The sequence below is a fragment of the Corvus hawaiiensis genome, chromosome 14 (genome assembly GCF_020740725.1).
Source record: "Corvus hawaiiensis isolate bCorHaw1 chromosome 14, bCorHaw1.pri.cur, whole genome shotgun sequence".
In the NCBI taxonomy this organism is placed as follows: Eukaryota; Metazoa; Chordata; class Aves; order Passeriformes; family Corvidae; genus Corvus; species Corvus hawaiiensis.
Window position 1 is genome coordinate 17813493 of NC_063226.1, and position 20284 is coordinate 17833776.

At 41.9% G+C, this 20284-nt stretch overlaps 1 protein-coding gene across 4 annotated transcripts; it reads left to right on the forward strand.

Moving 5' to 3' along the window:
* Nucleotides 1–1374: 1374 nt before the first annotated feature.
* SLITRK4 (SLIT and NTRK like family member 4) lies at nucleotides 1375–10906 on the forward strand. 4 transcript variants are annotated; one of them, XM_048319030.1, is made up of 2 exons: nucleotides 1375–1500; nucleotides 4217–10906. In XM_048319030.1, the coding sequence occupies exon 2, from the start codon at nucleotides 4267–4269 to the stop codon at nucleotides 6778–6780; it is 2514 nt and encodes an 837-aa protein (XP_048174987.1). In that variant the 5' UTR covers nucleotides 1375–1500; nucleotides 4217–4266; the 3' UTR covers nucleotides 6781–10906. The 4 variants fall into 4 exon arrangements, with proteins under 4 accessions (XP_048174987.1, XP_048174983.1, XP_048174986.1 ...); XM_048319026.1 differs by lacking the exon at nucleotides 1375–1500 and adding an exon at nucleotides 1798–1881; XM_048319029.1 differs by lacking the exon at nucleotides 1375–1500 and adding an exon at nucleotides 2919–3183.
* Nucleotides 10907–20284: the final 9378 nt, after the last annotated feature.

Sequence of the window (20284 nt, forward strand, 5' to 3'; positions counted from 1 at the left end):
ACTATGATATTTTATTATGCTACCTGTATGATGTTTGATTCAGTCTCTTAGTAGTTGTTTGAATGTGGTGGGAATAGTGATCTCTTTGAAATTGTCAGTATGCTCTTTCACCTACTAAATAAGCAGGGAATTAAACAAAACTAGCATCTTGATCTTTACACCTGCATTTCTGTGCCTGCTGCTAAAATAGTTATAAACCAGCTATCATCCTAAATGAATTTTATTCTACACCTTTGCTCTCTAGTTCATTAGTTTTTTTAAATAGTGTTTGAAAAATTCAGCTTAAACTACATGCAAATCCTTCTAAACCGGGCCCTTTATATACACACATCCCCTTTTATGTGAACAGTACTTTGTTAATGGCTCCATAATTAAGAGAGTTTACATTTTAAAAACTTCAGTTTTTAATTGGCTGAATATTAATCACAGATCACTTTCAGTTCTGTTGTGATATGCAAATTATTAATGTCTCAGCTGCATTTGTTTTCAGGTATCAGTCTAACCACATAGTGCAAAATAACATTCTGCAATTATGTCAATTCGATGCAGCCAGCCTTTGGAGCAAGCTATTTATTTCATTTCAGTAAATGAAGAAAGCAGTTGCTGTTTTCCATTCCCTCACGTTTATTGCCCAGAACCAGCACTCACAACCGGTATGTGTACAGCACATAAACAGTTTTCTAACTGGATCACTTTAGCATTCATGGTAAAGGACAAACAGTTGAACTCCCCTTGCAAGATTTCATTTGGTTAACTGACTCTTCTGCTTTGAAATGAGATGTCACCTGGTTTGGGGGTATTCATTACCATTTTAAAGTGTATTATGAAAGGTAGAGTCAATAGGAGTTGTTAATTAGCAGAATCTGTTTAGCACCAGTGCATAACATTTGAGGATTTTTTTTCCATCAGACTGCAGCTGTTACCTAAGCAGAGAAGGAATTTCACCTAACCACAAAGAATGAGATAGACAAATAGCGGCGTTGTCTTAAGAACGGCTCGGGTACGTCTCCTCGCAGCGATTTCGCTCCATAATTGCAATTCACATTAAATGCAGCAAATGTTACCATCCTGCCCACTCAGTTTCCACCTCTACTTTTGTTTCAAGCCGGGAGGGGAGATCGCCAGAGAAGAGCAGGGGGAGTCCTTTCTCGCCTTCTCTCTCCTTCCCCCGCTCGGCTCTCGCAGCCGCGCTGCCCTGCGGATCCTCGGGCGCGGGGGCCGCGCTGGCCCCGTCCCGGCCGCGGGCTGCACTTGTGGCTGCCTTGCCCGCCCATGGCAGCCCCGCGGTGCCCAGCGCGGCCCCGCCGCTCCCGTCGCCCCGGGGGGCTCCTCCCGCCCCGCACGCCCCGCCTGGGCTCCGCGGGGGCGCAGCGCGACGGCTCCGCGGGAAAGGTACCGGCGGCGCGGCGCCTCCGGGCTGCGGGAGAGGCTCCGGCCGTGGCGATGCGCCGGGATTGCTCCCCCGGAGCGGCGTCTCCCTGCCCGCCGGAGCAGCGCTCGGTGCGTGCGTGCGTGTGTGTGTGTGTGTGTGTGCGGGTGCGCGTGTGGCGAAGGGGAGGGGGCTCCCTGCGTGCAGGGGGTGGGCGAGAGCAGTGCGATGGGAGCGGGTGCCCGTGTGCAGAGGGATCCTCTCCCCGCATGTGTGCGGGGGACCGCGGTGGCGGGGCAGGGCTCAGCCGGGCGGCTGCTGCATGCGGCGGAGCCCGCGGGGTTCCGCAGCGCCGGGCTTGCCCTCGCTCCGCGCGGCCGGGGGTGCTCGCCCCGGCGGGCGCCCGGCTGCCCCCGCCGCCCGCTGCGTGCGCGGAGCCGCCGGAGCGCAGACCTCGCGGGGAGAGCGGCGGAGCGCAGCCGAGCGGAGCCGCGGCGACCCCGGGCGCCGAGGTAGGGACGGTGCCGGGCTGGCCGCGGAGCTGCCGGGAGCATCACCGAGGGCGGTGGGCGCCCGCCGGGCGTGTGAGTGCGAGCGGGGGTGGGGGCACGGCGGGGCCGCCTGTACGTTGGCGTTTTAATTTCTTTTAATTATTCCGAAGGTTTTGTTTTCATTGCTGTAATAATTACTGGTGCTGTTTTAAAGACGGCGAGGGGTGGGGTGGGGGGGGGGGGGCGGGGGGGGGATACACGACGAGGCGACGGTGGCTTCCTGCCGGAGCCTCTCTGCCATCGCGCTCGCCTCTCCCTGCAGCCGGCCGCCTCCCGGAGCCCCGGCCAGCGGCACCAGGCGCAGCGCTGCCCTCTCCCATCCTTCCCGGGAGAGCGGGCGAGCGGAGGGATCGGGGCCGGGCGGCCCGGAGAAGCCGCTGGAGGTGTGGGAGGGACGGGGGGGGCAGGATCTGCGCAGTGGGGCCGGGGAAGGGGGTGTGTGGATCTGCTGCGGGCTGGACTTTGCAAAGGTACCGGGGCGGGGGGGGTTGGTGCGTTCAGCGGCGGGGAGCACGGTCGTGCCTTGTTGCGAAGGGACGGTGCAGGGGATGCGGGGCTGCTCCGCCGCTCCGTGCCCGCTCCCGGCCGGGATGTGCGCGCCGTGCGAGCGCGCCCGTGCCCCTGCCGCCCTCCCCCGCCGGGAGCCAGAGGGCGACGGGGCGCCCACGGCAGAGGGGAGACGGCACCAGCCGAGCCGGATGCGGCAAAAATTGCGGTAGTGCCGGCACTGCTGGCCGGGCTCGCCGCCCCGCGCAGCGCCCGCAGCCTGCCCGCTGGGCACCGGCCGGGGCCCCGGGGCTGAGGAAGAAGAGAGGGCTCGAGCGTGGGCGAGGCAGGGATACGGGAGGACGGCGCCTGCCAGGGGGAGGGAGATGGAGCGGCGGGGGCGCGGGGGCACCGGTCCGCCCCTGGGGGCGCGCTCGCCGGGGTCGGGAGCCTGCGGGCATCGGCAGCCGCTGCTCCGCTCCCCCTTCTCCCTGTGCTCCCGATAAGCGGCCTCCTTGACCCCTTCAGCCATCCCTTCCTCTCATCCTTGTCTCCTCTGTGCATTCCCTCTCCCTCTTGTCCTTCTGTCCTGCGGTCTTTCCTGCTCTGCCCTCCCTTCCAGGTCCCCCGGCACATCGTCCCCTCGTGTCTCCTTCCAGTCCGGTTCTCCTCCCTCCAGCTGGCTTCTGCTTTTCTCTACTTTTCGTTCTGGCTCCCTCCTGCCAACTCAGTGGCTTCCCACAGCAGGAAATGAAAGGGACAAGTTGGGAAATGGGGGTAGTGGGAAGATGGGATGTGTGTGTGTGTGTGTGCGCAAAGTATTGATTATTGAGTGATTTGTTAAAAAAAAGGGGGAAAAAGGTACCTTATAACTCAGAGGAAATGCTGTGGCTCGAGTTCTTCTGCGTAAAAAATGGCAGCTCAGCTGGCCTGACTATATGCAAAGGGTTCTTATCAGTGCAGGAATAAGAGAAAATTACATAATGTTTTAGGGAAAAAAAAATAGTTCTCAGGTTTCAATAGTGTCAGGCTGGCGAATTGTGACTTTGTTTTGCCCTGCAAGTCAGTGTATGGTTATTCCTGGGGATGGGGCTGTGTGCTTGTGCATGCTTCTTCCATGTCTGTGTGCTTCCACTGGTCACCCAGAGCTGATGTTGTTCTGTGGACAGTTGTATTTCTGCAGTCAGTTTACCACCTACTTATTTAAACTAGGTATCAGAAGTGACAGAAACAATATGTGTGCGTGCCTGTGTAGCCCTTGAGTGAATATCTTTATCAGAGTGATGTATCTGTATGTGTTGATGCTTTAGATGCATATACTGAGCATTGGCATTACTTTTTGTGTCAGCATCTCCATCCTTTCTGTATTGTGCTATCCCAGCCCAGATGTTTGGGCATGCATAACATCAGCATTTGTGTTTAATATCCCTGAAATGCACAGCAACATATGAGCAGTGCAGGATTGAGGAGAGTAAATATGCATAAAATTGGAATCTCCTTTGGTTATTTTGCTTTGTTAGTTATGCATGCTTGGCATGTACAAGAGATAGAAATACATTTGACAGACCTGAGAGTTATTTGTGTTTGTCTACAGAAATTTACATTCCGTGTTTGAAATCATCCTAGCTCCTGTGCATTTGTTTGGTTGTTAAAGTCTTCCATGTTATTTTGAATTCAGTTCTTGTAGTTTATCTATAATCCTTGGCAGGTACAGTAGCTCAGTGGTATACAATTTTTAACCCAAATGACGTTTTGGAACAATGTCAACTGAAAAACATTTTCCTTTTTTCTTTCCTTCTTTCTTCTTCAGATTCTTTATCTTTGTTCAGGAGCCTAAGGTTGCTTGCTGATCATAAGAAGATGATTCTGTGGCTCTTTCTGGTTCTGTCATCTCCAGTTTCTTCTACAACTGCAGATGCTGATATATCTGTGGAAATTTGCAATGTTTGCTCCTGTGTGTCAGTTGAGAATGTCCTCTATGTCAACTGTGAGAAGGTTGCAGTCTACAGACCAAATCAGCTTAAACCACCATGGTCTAATTTTTACCACCTCAACTTTCAAAACAACCTGCTAATTATTCTGTATCCAAATTCCTTTCTTAATTTTACACATGCAGTGTCCTTGCAACTGGGTAATAATAAGTTACAGAACATTGAGGGAGGGGCCTTTATGGGTCTTAGTGCATTAAAGCAGTTGCACTTGAACAACAACGAATTAAAGATTCTCCGGGCTGACACCTTCCTTGGCATAGAGAACTTGGAGTATCTCCAAGCTGACTACAATTTAATCAAGTTTATTGAACGGGGAGCCTTCAATAAGCTTCACAAGCTGAAAGTCCTGATACTTAATGACAATCTGATTTCATTCCTTCCCGATAATATTTTTCGATTTGCTTCTCTAACCCATCTGGATATACGGGGGAATCGAATACAGAAGCTTCCATACATTGGAGTTCTGGAGCACATCGGGCGAATAGTTGAACTGCAGCTGGAAGACAACCCCTGGAATTGTACTTGTGATTTGTTGCCTTTGAAAGCGTGGCTGGAGAACATGCCCTATAACATCTACATTGGAGAGGCTATCTGTGAAACACCCAGTGACTTGTATGGAAGGCTGCTGAAAGAAACCAATAAGCAGGAGCTGTGCTCCATGGGGACAGGGAGTGATTTTGACGTGCGCATCCTGCCTCCCTCACAGCTGGAGCCCGGTTACAGCACACCCAACGGCCACACCACTCAAACATCAGTGCACAGATTAGTCACAAAGCCGCCAAAAACTACAAATCCTTCGAAGATCTCGGGGATAGTAGCAGGCAAAGCTCTGTCTAATCGCAATCTCAGTCAGATCGTATCTTACCAGACCAGGGTGCCTCCTCTAACTCCTTGTCCAGTCCCTTGTGTTTGCAAAACTCATCCTTCAGACTTGGGATTAAGTGTAAATTGCCAGGAAAGAAATATAGAATCAATGGCTGAACTAGTACCAAAACCTTTAAATGCCAAGAAACTGCATGTAAATGGCAACTATATTAAGGATGTGGATACTACAGATTTCGCTGAGTTTGAGGGACTGGATTTGCTCCATTTAGGCAGCAATCGGATTTCAGTGATCAAAGGAGATGTTTTCCGCAACCTTACAAATTTACGGAGATTGTATCTCAATGGCAATCAGATAGAGCGTCTGAGCCCAGAAATGTTTGCTGGCCTCCACAACTTGCAGTATCTGTATTTGGAATACAATGTTATCAAAGAAATCCTAGCAGGCACCTTTGACTTAATGCCAAATTTGCAGTTGCTCTACCTGAACAACAATCTTCTGCGAAGCTTGCCAGCGTATATTTTTGCTGGTGCACCACTTGCTAGACTGAATCTGAGGAACAATCACTTCATGTATTTACCTGTAAGTGGTGTTCTTGATCAGCTAAAATCTCTTACACAAATAGATTTGGAAGGTAATCCATGGGACTGCACTTGTGATTTAGTTGCTTTAAAACTGTGGCTTGAAAAGCTAAATGACGGTATTGTGGTGAAGGAATTGAGATGTGAAACACCTGTGCAGTTTGCTAACATAGAACTTAAGTCTCTGAAAAATGAGATTCTCTGCCCTAAACTTTTAAACAAGCCATCTGCTCTGTTCACTAGTCCTATGCCTGCTGTTATTTTTACAACACCACCGGGACCAGTCCGGAGTCCTCCTGGTGGCCCAGTTCCATTGTCCATCCTAATCTTAAGCATATTGGTTGTGCTGATTTTAACAGTGTTTGTTGCTTTTTGTCTTCTTGTTTTTGTGCTTCGGCGCAACAAAAAACCAACTGTAAAGCATGAAGGGATTGGAAACCAAGAGTGCAGTTCTATGCAACTGCAGCTAAGAAAGCATGATCACAAGTCAAACAAAAAAGATGGACTGGGTGCAGAGGCCTTCATTCCTCAAACCATTGAGCAGATGAGCAAAAGTCATACCTGTGGCTTGAAAGAGTCTGAAACAGGCTTCACGTTTGCTGACCCACCAGGGCAAAAAGTCATTCTGAGAAATATGAATGACAAGGAGAAAGATTTATTGCATGTGGATACCAGAAAAAGACTTAGCACAATCGATGAACTGGATGAGTTATTCCCTGGAAGGGATTCCAATGTATTTATTCAAAATTTTCTTGAAAGTAAAAAAGAATACAACAGCATAGGGGTCAGTGGCTTTGAAATACGTTACCCAGAGAAACTGCAAGACAAAAAAAACAAGAAATCTCTAATAGGTGGTAATCATAGTAAAATTGTAGTAGAACAAAGGAAAAGTGAATATTTTGAACTAAAAGCTAAACTTCAAGGTTCACCTGACTACCTACAAGTCCTTGAAGAACAAACAGCTTTGAATAAAATATAGGTCATACAATCTTATTGCCTACAGAGGACATTTATTTAATGATGAAAGTGCCTTTTGTTGACTTTTAACTTCCAAATACTATATTATATTGATAGGCATAGAGGCAGGTGTATCCAAGGGTGTCTGATTAACTGTAGCTGCATATGATTTGTCAAGTAGAGGAGAATTTCCTTAATGGGTTTTACTCCATAAAGCTCATGCCCTGTGGAATCCTGTAGGGATACTGCAAACTCTATTGCCAAAGGGATGCTTTATACACGTTACACTGAATTTAACCTCAAGAGGCATATATGTTTTGTATCTTAAATGCAAACCATCGTCTCCTTGTGATTTGTTAGAACAAACACAAGAAACCTGGTACTGATATTTGTACTTCAGCTGGGTCCTTCATCCTGCACGTGGATTTAAGTTGGTGGAACTGGAGTAATCCTTTGATTTGTGGTGTTCTAATGGCACTGTTTAAAGCTTATCTGGAAAGTAACGAGCATGCAAAGAGAGAACATTCAATAGTATGTGTAAATTGGTTACATTTATGGGCTGCATCTTGAAACCACTGGAATTATAATGTTAAATTGTGCAAATATTTGTTTAAAATATACCATGCATTACATACCTATGAAATAAATCTGACCACCTGAAGCATACATGTCTATACAGAAAATTAAAAAAAAAAGAAAAGAAAGAAAATAGCTCAACCTGACTTCTGCAGTATTCATGACATCTGAAGAAAATATTTGATATTCATGCAGAATCTGTTCTAAGACTCATCTCCAATTAAAACTAGAGTTCCTTCTCAGTTACGTGAAACTCTTGCAACCCCAAAAGGTTGTCCAAAATTGTCAAAGTGCTTACTGTGTGAGCGTAGCAGAAATTATTTTTGTAATATAATTCATATTTATGAAATACTTTGTATACTACATAGGAAAAAAAAAATATGTACTCCTTAATATGTATTTAATATGCCTGACTTGTTTTCCTGATCACAATGCATTAATCATTCAGTATAAATAAAACCAGAACAATATACCAAACAGCAACCGGGGATGTAATGTATAGCATCATCCAGAATTAAGTGATCAGATATAATAATAATAATAATAATAAAATTGTTCTGTACTATTCTTGTGAGATTAGCATATTATCTTATTTCAGATTTGTTACCAATGGTGCATTTTAAAATAGATCCATTAGTTTTTTAGTATTGTGTCTCAGGCAATTATTTGCCATGAGTTTTCTTGCTTTTCTGGTCTCTACAGCTTAATCTAAATACTTTCCACTACAAGTATTTACAGGAATTCATGCTAAGGGGAATATTTTTATTGTATATGCAGAAGTTTTCTGTTCTTATTATCACTCTGGCTGCTGTTAGTCAGCAAAACCTGATCAGAACAGTGGACAATATGGCAAATCCTGTCTAAAACCACAGTGCAAAATGGATATAGTGGTCTCAGTTCAAAGGACTGTGTAGCTCATAACTAGAGAGTAAAAGCTTGCCTTTGTGAAAGCTGGATCTGAATAGCCAGGAAAAAAAAGGTAAGAGAATGGAAAATCCCCATTGTATCTCACTGATAGATGGTACTTTGACATGAAAATGGAATTATATTGGTAAAGCATCCTACAGCAAATCTGTATGATGAGATTAACAAAATTTCTTTGACTTGATGAGCTTTAGATAAGACCCTCTTATCTCCTTTGCTTTCAGACCCTTTATCCCTCCCTACCTTTTATAATCAATACATAAATCAATTAAGGTAGTAGGATATAAACATGAATGTTTTTCATGAATTCGAAGCTAGCAAAAATTAGAGCAAGACTCAATAATAATACTGTGGAGAAGGCTGTGTCAGCTGTTTCCAATATAAACCTCTAATTTCAGGGCTTTATGACACTGAGTTGAAATTTTTATTCTGAAGTGATACTTGGCAAACAGCCTGCAGTATATTTTTATCAAAAAAGGCAAAAGCACTGCTTCCTTATTTGAGAGAAAGCAAACAAAACGTTTCTCTACTTTCAGACATTTGTTTATGCTCTTGTGGCTTAGAAAGAAGGTGGTTTTATTATTTTTCTCCATACTTCAAAGTATGTCCATGACTTCAGATAATAAAATTATGGGAGATAAATTAATGGCTGAGTTTCTTTCAAAAAGCTGCAGCTATCCATGCACAATAATTAATTCAGAACGTGATAGGGATTTTCAGGGCATAGATACTGCATACACATGCAGTTCTGGCATAAAAAGGTCCTGGTTGACCAATGATGCAGTACATGGCTAAGGTTTGGATGAGAACTTGTGTTTATTGTCTGTGGATTAAGGAGTGTCCATGATGCACTGACCAGGTGGACTCTGCTGGCTCCTTCAGTAGGCTAAGGATGACAGGGTCTGCTCTGCACGGTGCTGTGTGGCCTCGAGGATGTGTCCAAGTTCACTGGGATTTGCCAAAGCAGAAGGTGTCTGACACACTCAGTGCGTTGTCACTGTCATGTCCTGTATGATCATCCTGAGAGGAATGTGTTAAAAATATTAAAAATAGCAAATAAGGAAATACTTCTAACTGATGGTAAAACTGATGTGCTTATGACTTGTGTTGTCCTGAGTCAAAAGAACAATGATAAGTGATCATACCTTCCTCAGCTAAAAAAATGAGGGGTTTTTGTTTTATTTTGTGTTGTGAGGTTTTCTGGGGATGTTCTTTCTGGGTTTTTGGTTTTTTTTTTCCTTTGTTTGAAGGGGTTTTTTGTTTTTGGAGTGATATCTCCTATTTGCTGATCAAAAGAAGAACTGAACCGTTATGCTGTACCATTACACTGGGTCAGAGCTTCCTGATCACTGAGGCCGCAATCCCAGTAAGGCATTTCAGCTCAACCTAATTCATGTGCAGAGGTACTAATCATGAGGTAATAATTAGATACCTGCCCAAGAGTGGGGCTTAGATAGAGTTTTGTCATTGACTTCAAAACAAGCCAGCTCAGAACCATTGTATATAATCCATAGAGCCCAGTGACTCTTCTGGGGTTATGCAGTTGAGTGTAAGTTCACCAGCATCAGTAAAGGTTGCACAATCTGGACCTTCCTATAGAAATTGTTCCTAAGTGTTTTACAATGTATGGTGCAATATGTAGGCATAATAGTGTGAGTGAAGAATGCAGAAGCTGGCAAAACACTCTTTTTCTGTGAAATTGTTACTTTGAATGGCAACCTTAGTGTCAGTTTATTTTCTCCATGTTTTGAAACAGTGTATGTGTCTGCACAGCAGTTTTAGTGTGCTGTCCATTCAAATTTCTGGTCAGTCTTTCTGAGAAGGTGACTCTTGGGTGTGGCTTAACAGGTCTGTCTGTTCATTATATTGGTTTGAGTGGCCATGCTTGTAAAATGGCTCTTAAGACCCATAGACATAAACTAAATCAGTGAAGGTGTTAACATAATCTGTTGTCTCCACTGTATTATAAAGAAGTTTCCATTTTTAAATGAAATCAATAAAGTGTAATCATTTCCTGGAAAAAGAAAAAAAATTGTGCAATTTTATCAGAAAGCAAGTACCACGGTGCAAGAACACAAGAACAGGTGATTTATGTTTTGCATTTAGTGTTCAAGATTGACAATGATGCAGCAATCTAGTATAAATATCTTTTTTAGATGCTTTTTTTTTTTTAAAGCCATAATGATGATATAAATTATAAAGGCATGGCCTTGTGAATAATGTTAACAAATGTTTCAGAATCAAGAAAAAACATCCAGAACTTGATGGTGGTATAATATCTATAATATCTTTTGCATGATTTGTATGTTGATATTGTATGAAATGAGCACAGTGAGACTTTTTTTTTTGGTTGCATCCAAAGAGTTAGGAAGGAAATATAACAAGAATGTATTTATAATCACTCTATTTTGAAATAAAGTAAAGAAAACAAAATGTATTGGCTTTACCCTGTTTCGATCATTACTATTTTAGGTTAGCTTATAATTAAGACGATTACTTATGACATCCAGCCCAATGTAAAACACAGAAACCTATTGTTTATTAATTTTGTTTGCCTTCATCAATATCAAAATACTAGTCAGTGTTGACTTCAAAATTTGTATGAAATATTAATAAAATTGTTTGGTACTATTGTATTTCTGAAACTAGACTTTGTTAAGTGCCTGTGATATTCTCTTTCTGATTATTTGTATATGGATGAGAGAGAATCTGTAAAGAAGTTATGCAGTAATGTTTTCTAACCACCTCAACAATTTGTTGTATTTTAGAAAGTTTTTCTTATCTTCTGTTGTCCAACAAAATATTCCTTTCCCCTGTTATGCAAATAATCCGTCCAAAGTCAGTGAATATTTTCCATTACTACCACAAGCAGAATTTAGTTTTCAGTTGTATTCTCAGTTCTTCAACCCAGAAGTGCTTAGAGGAACAATTACATAATGTTAGGGACATTTGCTTTGATTCTGCTCTCTTCTTATTAGTCATTTTCAATAACAATTTTTTCAGAGGAAAGAAAAGCTAATTTGTCCTTAGCAGAAGCAAAAATACCAATCCATCTACCATTTCATTTGGTTAGGTTAGTTTTATAACTGAAAGTTGAAAAAACATCTTTAGGTAGTTTAACTTCCAAATTTATATCTTGTAGTTAAAATGGTTTACAAAGCCTCATAAAAATCTTCATGACAAGGGAGAAGAGCAGAAACAGAATTACATTTAGATTAAACATCCCCTGTTGTGCAGAGTTTAACATGCATTATAATGGCAGTGAATGAGAATCAGAATGGGATATGGAGTGGAAAATCGGGAGTTTATACAGATTTTTTTCACTTCCAGTTGAAGTGTAACATTAGGAAAAAACCCACAGCATTAGTTGAGAAAGGCCTACATATAATATTCCATATAATTTCTTTCTAAAGAAAAGCTCAAGAACCGAGAATTAATTATTCATGTTCTGATAATAAGTGTGCACTGCTTTCCTGAATGCAGAGGAACTTGAGAGTTTTCTGGTAATATGTTTTGTAATTATTAGTCTTTATTTCCAATTTCAATTCACTCATCCTTATGTATTATGATTGATGCTGTGTTGGAAAACAAAAATAGGAATATTATTGCTCAGGGACGAACTCTTCTCAGAAATTTACCAATGTAAATCCAGACTGACTGAACAGACTTCAGTGGAGTCTTACCCTAGTGAACAAAAAAAGCAGAAAATACTAGATCTATCCACCACTGAAATAAAAATAAGAAATTTTTGACTTGAAATGTAACATAATCTTGCTTTATACTCTGTTGATTTGTGTGGTAAAGCTGTTATTATTTTCAAATGACTGTAGGGAGAGCACAGACTAAGTGCAGTCCTGTGTCTGTTTGGTGTCAGTGGACCTCTACAATGATTCAAGAGCTGTGGGCATCCCAGGGCTGTATTATGGGTACAAAATATATACATTTGCTGGTTTATACAGAGACTTGGGATAGATCTCACATAAAATACAAATGCTTTCTTAACAATACAATTTACTTTCTCCCTATAATGGAGCAAAGTTTTGCTGCTCTTGTTTTTCATTAAGTAGGGAGTTTATTTCATATGTCTTTGTTTTACTGCTCATTTTATTTGTATTTTCTAGCAATACTTGGGATAATTCATTTACTGTCTGAAAGCAGTACATTGCAACAGTCTGTTATTTTTAAAATACCTGTCACTGGTAACAGACAGATACTGAGTTATATTGAATTTCCATTCCCTAAATAACAATTCCATAAATAATTCCTCAAAAGCACAAATAAAGATCAGATAAGAAAAAAAGTCCTATTGTTACTAAATCTGATTTTTTTCTATGTGTGTATGTGAAGGCTTAACACAGTGTAGTAGGACTCTGATGGATAACAAGTGGTACCTGATTTATCTTTGGTCTTTGTTCAACCAGAAAATAGAACGTGGTATCTAAATGGGTTGGTCATCATTTTGTAAAGGTAGAGTAACAAAGAATATTCCTAAGTTTCCCTCATCCACAAGGATTTCATTTCTTGGTTTAATTTAATGTAATTTCCTGGAAATGTGTGCACTATGACCTTCCAGAGCATCCTCCCACGCCATGCTCTCACTTCACCTTCAGTGAGCCAGTCCTTTTCAGCTGAAGGTTTTTCTAGGATTGATGGCAGTTTTTGAAGAGGCAGAAGAGTGGGATTTGTCAGTTCCTAAAAACCAGCTAAAAAAGACAAACTAAGAGCCTGTCCTGGATGGTTTTTGTCACGTCAGATGGTGTACAATCCAAAACAGAGAAATGTAGGAAACAGTTTAAGCTTCTGTTGGGAAGCTTTGTGCTGGGCTTTTGAAACTGGACAATCGTGGCTTTCCATGAGTGTAAGTTGTGCAGGGTAAAGTAAATGTGACTCAGTCAATTGAGTTCTGACAGACTGTGGCTAAATCCTGCAGACATCTGCCCCCACTGACGTGAGCTAGGCTTTGGTGTCACTGTTCACTGAAAAGCCTTGGACCAATTACTCCGGTTAAAGCAGATGTGATACAGATTTCTCAGAGAGGCTTTTAACTGGGATGTGGACACACTTGTGTGCACCCTGGGGACTGTTTGGGTGTGGGGGTCAGTCTGTACCCAGTGTTTGCTGAGCAGTGCCTTTGGTAGAGGCTCTCTTCCTGTGCTACATTGGTGCTCACATCTGAATATGAGACATTGTACAAAAAGCACATCTCAATGAGCAGAGTCACAAAGGGCAGCATGTTTTGACAGATTTTGAGCTCTTCACTGCAAGAAACTGCAGGAAAGGATGTACCATACAGCAGATTTTCCTGCTCTCTGGCAGGATTTCATAGACCCTGTGAATCCTTCTCAGCAGGGTATTCTTCTTGTCTATACACTGCAAATAAGGCTCCAGGTCACCAGTCTCGTGTATGTGCAGTCTGTGTTTGCTTATACCCAGAAATAGTTTTGTGGAGAAGGGTAGGAAAATAACTTCCCTTTTTTTTATTTTTTATTTTTTCTGAAAAGCGAAATGGGCTGAATTTGAATTTTTCCAGACTGAAAAAGAAAAATACAGATATTTTAAAGAATGGTCACATTGTTGGTTAATATCTGTACTATGAAAGTATTTTACTAAGAGAGAGAGGAATAAAGCAGTTGGGTTTATATTTTTAGCATGCAACTTTTCAAGTTCCATTCTTGGCTTAGAATATGCCCCTGGGGTGCCAAGGGACTTTACATGTGCAGCTCAGGGCACAATTTAGTTGCAAAGATTCATCCTCAATGTCTTTCTGCCTTTTGTGTGGTAGAAATGAAGTGCAAGGTTTTGAATGTTCCCTCTCTGCTTTAATGGAAGCTACATCAGCAGGCGTTCTTCGGGAGCAGACTTCAAGCTCCTGTTGAGCTGTGCCTGCAGTTTGATGGAGTTGGTTAGCAACAAGAGTACTAATGTCATACAAGGAGTGATTTCTTTGGATGGGGTTAACACTTTGAAATAATTGGGGTTCATATAGTTTCATTCTTAAATACTACCATGTCATTGCCCTGTTTTATACTTAGGAAGATCTTTACTTCTACGATCAGTTCAATACATTAGTGATTTTACAGATGTGATCAGGAAATTGGGTGCAAATATCTAGATAAACAGCTTTGCTTTTGATTCTCATGGTTTTTCAAGGTGAAAATAAAGAGTGACAACATCATGAATAACCAAGATTTAAGATTTCTTTTTGTTCAATGAAAATGACTTTTGCCTCAATGAAGTGAAATGTTCAGAAAGTACAAGTGAAATATTCAGGAATTAATTTGGGAAAATTCGGTTTGTGCCAACAAACAAGGCCCCTATTTTGTAATCCTTTCTCAAGAATATAAGCTATGGGTGCCATAAGAGGTTTTATCTTTTAAATAGCTTCCCCTAGGATCTGGAGTTCCAATTCAGCTGTTGGAGCTATGCCATGAGCATGATTTTATGGTTTTGCTGTATTGGTCAACAAAACAAGAGTATGGCACACTCTCTCTGTGTAGCTTTGTCAAGTAATTTATACCACTCATGACAGCAAGGATAGTAAGGACTATAAATTGTAAAGTGTGTTGGTAAGGATTCCTATACATTTGTAATGTGCTTTCAAAATGAAAGCAGCATGCAAATGATGAGTATTATCAGGATACAATCCATTTCAAAAGGGGAGTACCATTGTACTGTGCATAGTGCTCTATTGTTCAGACTGAGAAATATTACTGAAAGTGGATAAGCTGTGCTTTCCTCTTTGTAGACTTTTCTTCTTCAGCTGTTAAATAGACCTGTTTACTTTCTACAGAGCAGTACAACTCTGAGCCATCCACAAGCAAATATGTAAGCCTAAAAACGACAAGCAAATACATTCCCTCCCAGAAGAAAATCTGCATTATAATAATAAAATCACTCATATTTTCCAATAACATTGGCACCTTTGGCTGTTTTTGCTATGCTGACAAGTTGTAGGACTGAGATGTGGAGTTCAGCTCCTGTTTCCTTTCTGCACACAAGTATTCCCTTTGACATTATACATGGACAAGGTCAGTTTGCCTAAATGTGTCTCAGTGCCATATGGGGCTGAAACAACAACATGAGTTCATACCCACTCTGCAGGCATTTGCTATGAACTAGAACAACAATGGTGAACTAGATATGCTCAGAGACAGCAGAAACATGGTAGTGACCTTTACTAAAATGCCTTCTCATTTTCCCTCTGGAGCACGCCTGTGCCATGGCCCACAGCATGCACAACATCCTTGGCTTGCGCCAAGGAACAAGGTTGTAGCAGGGCTCAGTAACATCCTTGTTTTGACATTCCAGGGAAGCAAAGTAACACAGGAGCTCTGTAATCAAGAATGTAAGACTCTCCTTGTCTGCTATTCAGTATGTGGGCTGGTCCCTTTTGCAGCAGGAGTCTGGGTCCAGTCTAAACTCTAAGGTCCAGATAGGAAGAACTGGTTTGACCAAATGAGATTTCCTGCACAGTACAGCCCAGGTTCTCTGTCAGATATGAGGAGATACATGTTTTTCCCTGTCTGTAAATAGTATGCAGTCAAACTTGAATGAACACTTCTAATGGTTTGGTAATGTGCTACACATAATGCATGTGCACATGCAAAATTGCATTTCCATGTGGTATTGCTGAGTCTTGCTGGCAGTAAATGAGGACAACCATTTTTTTTACCTCAAAAACCTATTGTGGTGGCCAGATTCAGATTGCTTTGCCTAATAATGACATATGCTTCTGGTATAATAGTTTATTTTCTTAATAACAACACTGTCTTTCCTTTTAACAAAGACAGAAGGATTTCACTTTTTTTTTTACTCATTCCTCTCTGCAGTTGAAGTTCTATTAATCCATTTCCAACCCATAAGGAACAAAGAAAAAATCCTCTACAGGAAAACTCCACTTTATGTAACGCACTGAAGATGGCACTGTAGTAACAACTTCATACTGTGAGTGATAAGATATGCTTGTGTTTGTTGCTGGGAAATTGTGATTTTTATTTGGTTTTTAATTTATTTAGCTCAGCTAAATAAAGCCAAAGGTCAGTTTAATGCAACACCACCTAGTACTGCTACTGTAATCAAGGGTGAAGAAGAGTTTCTGTTACTTGGGCTTATTACAAGGAGACTCCAACTCAACCCAAACTATGTGGAATAGTTTATAGTTGATCTTCATAATGGAGGGGGTTTTTTGTTAAGAAAGAAAAAATCCAAGGAAGACAACAAAATTCTTTCTGTAAAGGATATCACTCCATGTCTGTAACTTTTACAGGCCATGATAAGGCATATTAAAACCACAGCAGGTCTCTAGAGACCCAATGAACCTTGGGGCAGGGCTTTATGGTATTAGTTGCACTAAACAAATCTTCCAAAATTCAGTTTCCTATGGAGTCTGTAGGCTTTTAGCCATCTGAAACAGGAGCTTCAAGTTAAAAAGAAAAACAACCAACCAACCACACACAAGGAACACCAGTCATAGGTAACAGCCACATTTAGGTTAATGGTAATTTGTAGTAGGAATAAAGAAAAACAAATGTAAGCTGACACTTATATAGGTCTGAAATGATGCTTCTATCTGTTTCATAACCCACAATTTTCAAGCCTTTCCCTCATAGCAGGTGGGAGTTCTGGGTTGTTTTGAAGTATGTGAGTAATTGGGCCACTGTGCAGCAATTACTTCTCACAGCTACTTCCACCGTACATGCCTGAGCTATTTTGAAGGGGATTAAAAAGCAAAACTTTACATTCTTTTTAGGGTTTGTCTTGCTCAAGAGAAGTCAGTAGAAGAATTTGTGTGAACTGCCACAATGGGGATCTTTCTCAGGTGTTGAGAAAAAATTGCAGGTTTTAAAACCCCACTGATTTCCATGAGAGGCAGCATCTGTCCCAGATGACCTAATGCTCTTTGTCAGCAAACTAATTCCAGGGAGGAAAATTTTGACTTTTTCAAAGCTCCCCTCTCAAGCAGCCTAAGTACTTCTCATCCTACAGTCTGGTATTATAAGTGTGCATTTTTCCAAAGATATGGGAGTTAAGTAAGTAAATAAGTTTAGGGCTTTGATCTTGGAATAAATCCAGTAGGAGCTCTCTAATTACCCCAGCAGGATGCTCTGCTCTTTACACAGCACTTTCCAGCTGCCTGAGCAGCCTCCTCAGCCTACCCTTCTTTGCCAGCTCAAAACATCCCACAGAACCTCTGCAGATGCCTCTGCAGAGGAAAATGCTGGTTTTGTTCTGGTGTGAATGAAAGCAGGGGTAAATTATTTCTCTTTGGGCCCACGACCTCCATCTACAGTAAAAACTCATTGTGGGTAATGGAGATAGACACAGGCAAGCCAAGAAGCCCATGGTAAGGTAGGAGGATGTTTGAGGGATGCTGAAGGAAGAACTGAAACAACTTGGGTTTGAAGTTCTAGAGCTGAAAATTTTGCTTAGAGGTGACTTTGGGGCCATGGGATTCCTTAGAGGCCAGTGAAGCAGTTAGCAAACAAGGTAGGTGGGAACAGACTGAGCTGCTACAAAAATAAGCATTCTAACTTACATACTCATGTAAACATTTGGAGATGTCTGTGATGCATTGGCCATTAATATTTAATTAATCACCACCTATTAAATATTTCATTTTGTATAGTTCTTTACTGGAAAGGTGATGGATTGTGTCATCCACAAGGACCTATATATAAAGATCTGGCAGATTTCTCAGTCTTTTGAAAAATAATTGTATTTATAAGCAGTTTGCAGGAGGTAAAATGCATTATGAAGAGATTCGTCGTGCAAACGTGTTGTCTCATTTCAGTTTGTAAAAAGGCAGGAGTAAACACCTGCAGGCAGTATTTGTATTGCAAAGGGAGAGTTATTATGAACCTGTAGAGAAGCTGCCACCTGGATCTTCACTACCCCCATCATCACACAAGATTTGAGCTGTTTGCTTCTATTTCCCATGGCTGAGGGAGCACGGAGCAGAGTGAGGGGTTGAGGTATTAGCACACAGCACTGTCCCTGTGCTAGAGCCCCCTGCAGCCATGGGCAGCACAGCATCCTTGGAAAGTTGTGTCCCCTACATCCTCGGGAATTCGGCTCTTTGCCTCTGTGCCTCCCTGGGACTTGTGCCACTCTAATACCTGAAGGGTTAAGCGGCCCAAGACACAGGCCAGTAGAGGTTGAACACTGTCAAAAAGCAGCGCTGTGCAATCCTTCCCCTATTTTCTTGTCATGAAAATGGCATGTGAAAGCTCCACGCCACAGTCTGTGTCCTGTTCTGTGGTCACACATGGCCACCCTCTCCACTGACTGTGTCCCATCCCACACACACAGATCTTGGCAAGCCCTGAAAGCAGTCCCCCTCTCTGTTGTGAGGCCTCTGACTGCCACAAACAATGAACACCTCCTCCGTTTTCCACTAGTTCTTGTTCTTAATCCAGGAAAGCATTTTCTTGGGTCCTTAATAGCAAGCTTAAGGTTAAGCATTTATTTAAGCACTTTGCTAAACTGTGTCTTGCTGAATCCCTGCCAGATGAAAACAGATGGGCTAATTTACCCTGATGTTCTTCCAAGACTTCAGGAGAGCTGTAAGAGCAGCAATCCTGATGAAAGGTGGACTCCAAAGCAAGCGAGGGGCAGAGTTAAATGGTCCCAGGCCACGAGATGTTTCTGAGTTCCCTGGGAATCTGTAGATTTGGAGACCATTCTTGCAATCCTTATCCCTTATCATCCAGGGAAGAGTACAAGCCTCTCTGCAAGGAGTGTCACCCCAACTGGTCATCCCTGGTGCCATCTCAGATACCTATAAGGAGCAGAACCAAGGAACATCAGTCTTCCCCCATTTGTCACCAAGACACAGCTGTGCCTGGGCTGTGCAGTGAGCAGGGCTCTTTTTCTGCCATATCACCCAATCTGTGCCGTAGGGGGATGAAAACAGAAATGTGCTCCTCTTCTGATGGCATTTCTGATGAGCCAGTGGAGACACAAACTGTTGATGGATCCTTAAAACCATTGCCTTTTATTAAAGAGCAGCCAGACATGCTGTGGGATTGAAAGATTCTGAAAACTGATGTTAATATTTTAGAATTTGGTATCAAATTTTGACCACTGTCGATCACTCATGAAATAATGTGATAAGTTTAAGGTTTTGCAATATGTCATGTGCTTTTAAAAAGTATTAAATAATGGCTTATACACCATGTTAATGAAACAAGTTACCAACTTAGGAACACAGATTTGTGGAGGTGCATTTTTAAAGTAAATTGTTTTTTATTCACAGGCCTGAAAATATTTCTAATGCTGGCAGACATGTTTCAGTGCTGTAGTAGAAGGTATCAGAAAGGTATATGACTTAATGTAATATGGTTTTAAGGAAAAAGGGTGAGAGAGCATGGAATTAAAAGCTTTAACATAATTTAAGAGTATGCTGAATCAATACTGTCTTGGCAGTATTTATTGTTCCAGTGTTATATTTAAGGGTTTTTTCAGTGCGTGGTTTTGCTTCTCTAACTGATGATACTCCTGCTATCCACAGGCAGTCTAGCTTGTTACCAAAATGTGCCTGTTTATAATAGCTTAAATGCCAAATGGAAAAGTAGGAGGAAGAAAGGAAGGGTGGAATTTAGTTGGGTTTTAAGATGTCTTTCTCATGAATTATTCATATTATTTATTTCACAAGATCAAATGCTGTTTTTGAAAAATAGTATGACAGGGAGTACGCAAGAGATTTCAGAGGTTGAATATGAGCAACAAACCTTTTCCAGGAGAGAAAAAAACAATAAAACAATCTCCAAACCTCAAACAGAAAGTTTGCCTAAGGAATATCAAAGATCAGTGTTCGTGGGACTGTAAAATGCAGACCTGAATCTATCATTTTATTTTTATAGCAAGTTGTTGTCAAGCTCTTCTCTGATCCAGGACTAAACAGCAATTTTCGAAATGTGGTGGCAGAACACAGATCACCTTCATTTTTAGAACATCATAGCTTGGAATGAGCCACTGCATGTATTAACCTCTGTAAAAACAGTGAATTTCAGCTTCTTGAACAGCAC

Bases quoted from the DNA above. Each gene is read 5' to 3' on its own strand.
- SLITRK4 (XM_048319030.1), top strand. From the start codon at position 4,267: ATGATTCTGTGGCTCTTTCTGGTTCTGTCATCTCCAGTTTCTTCTACA.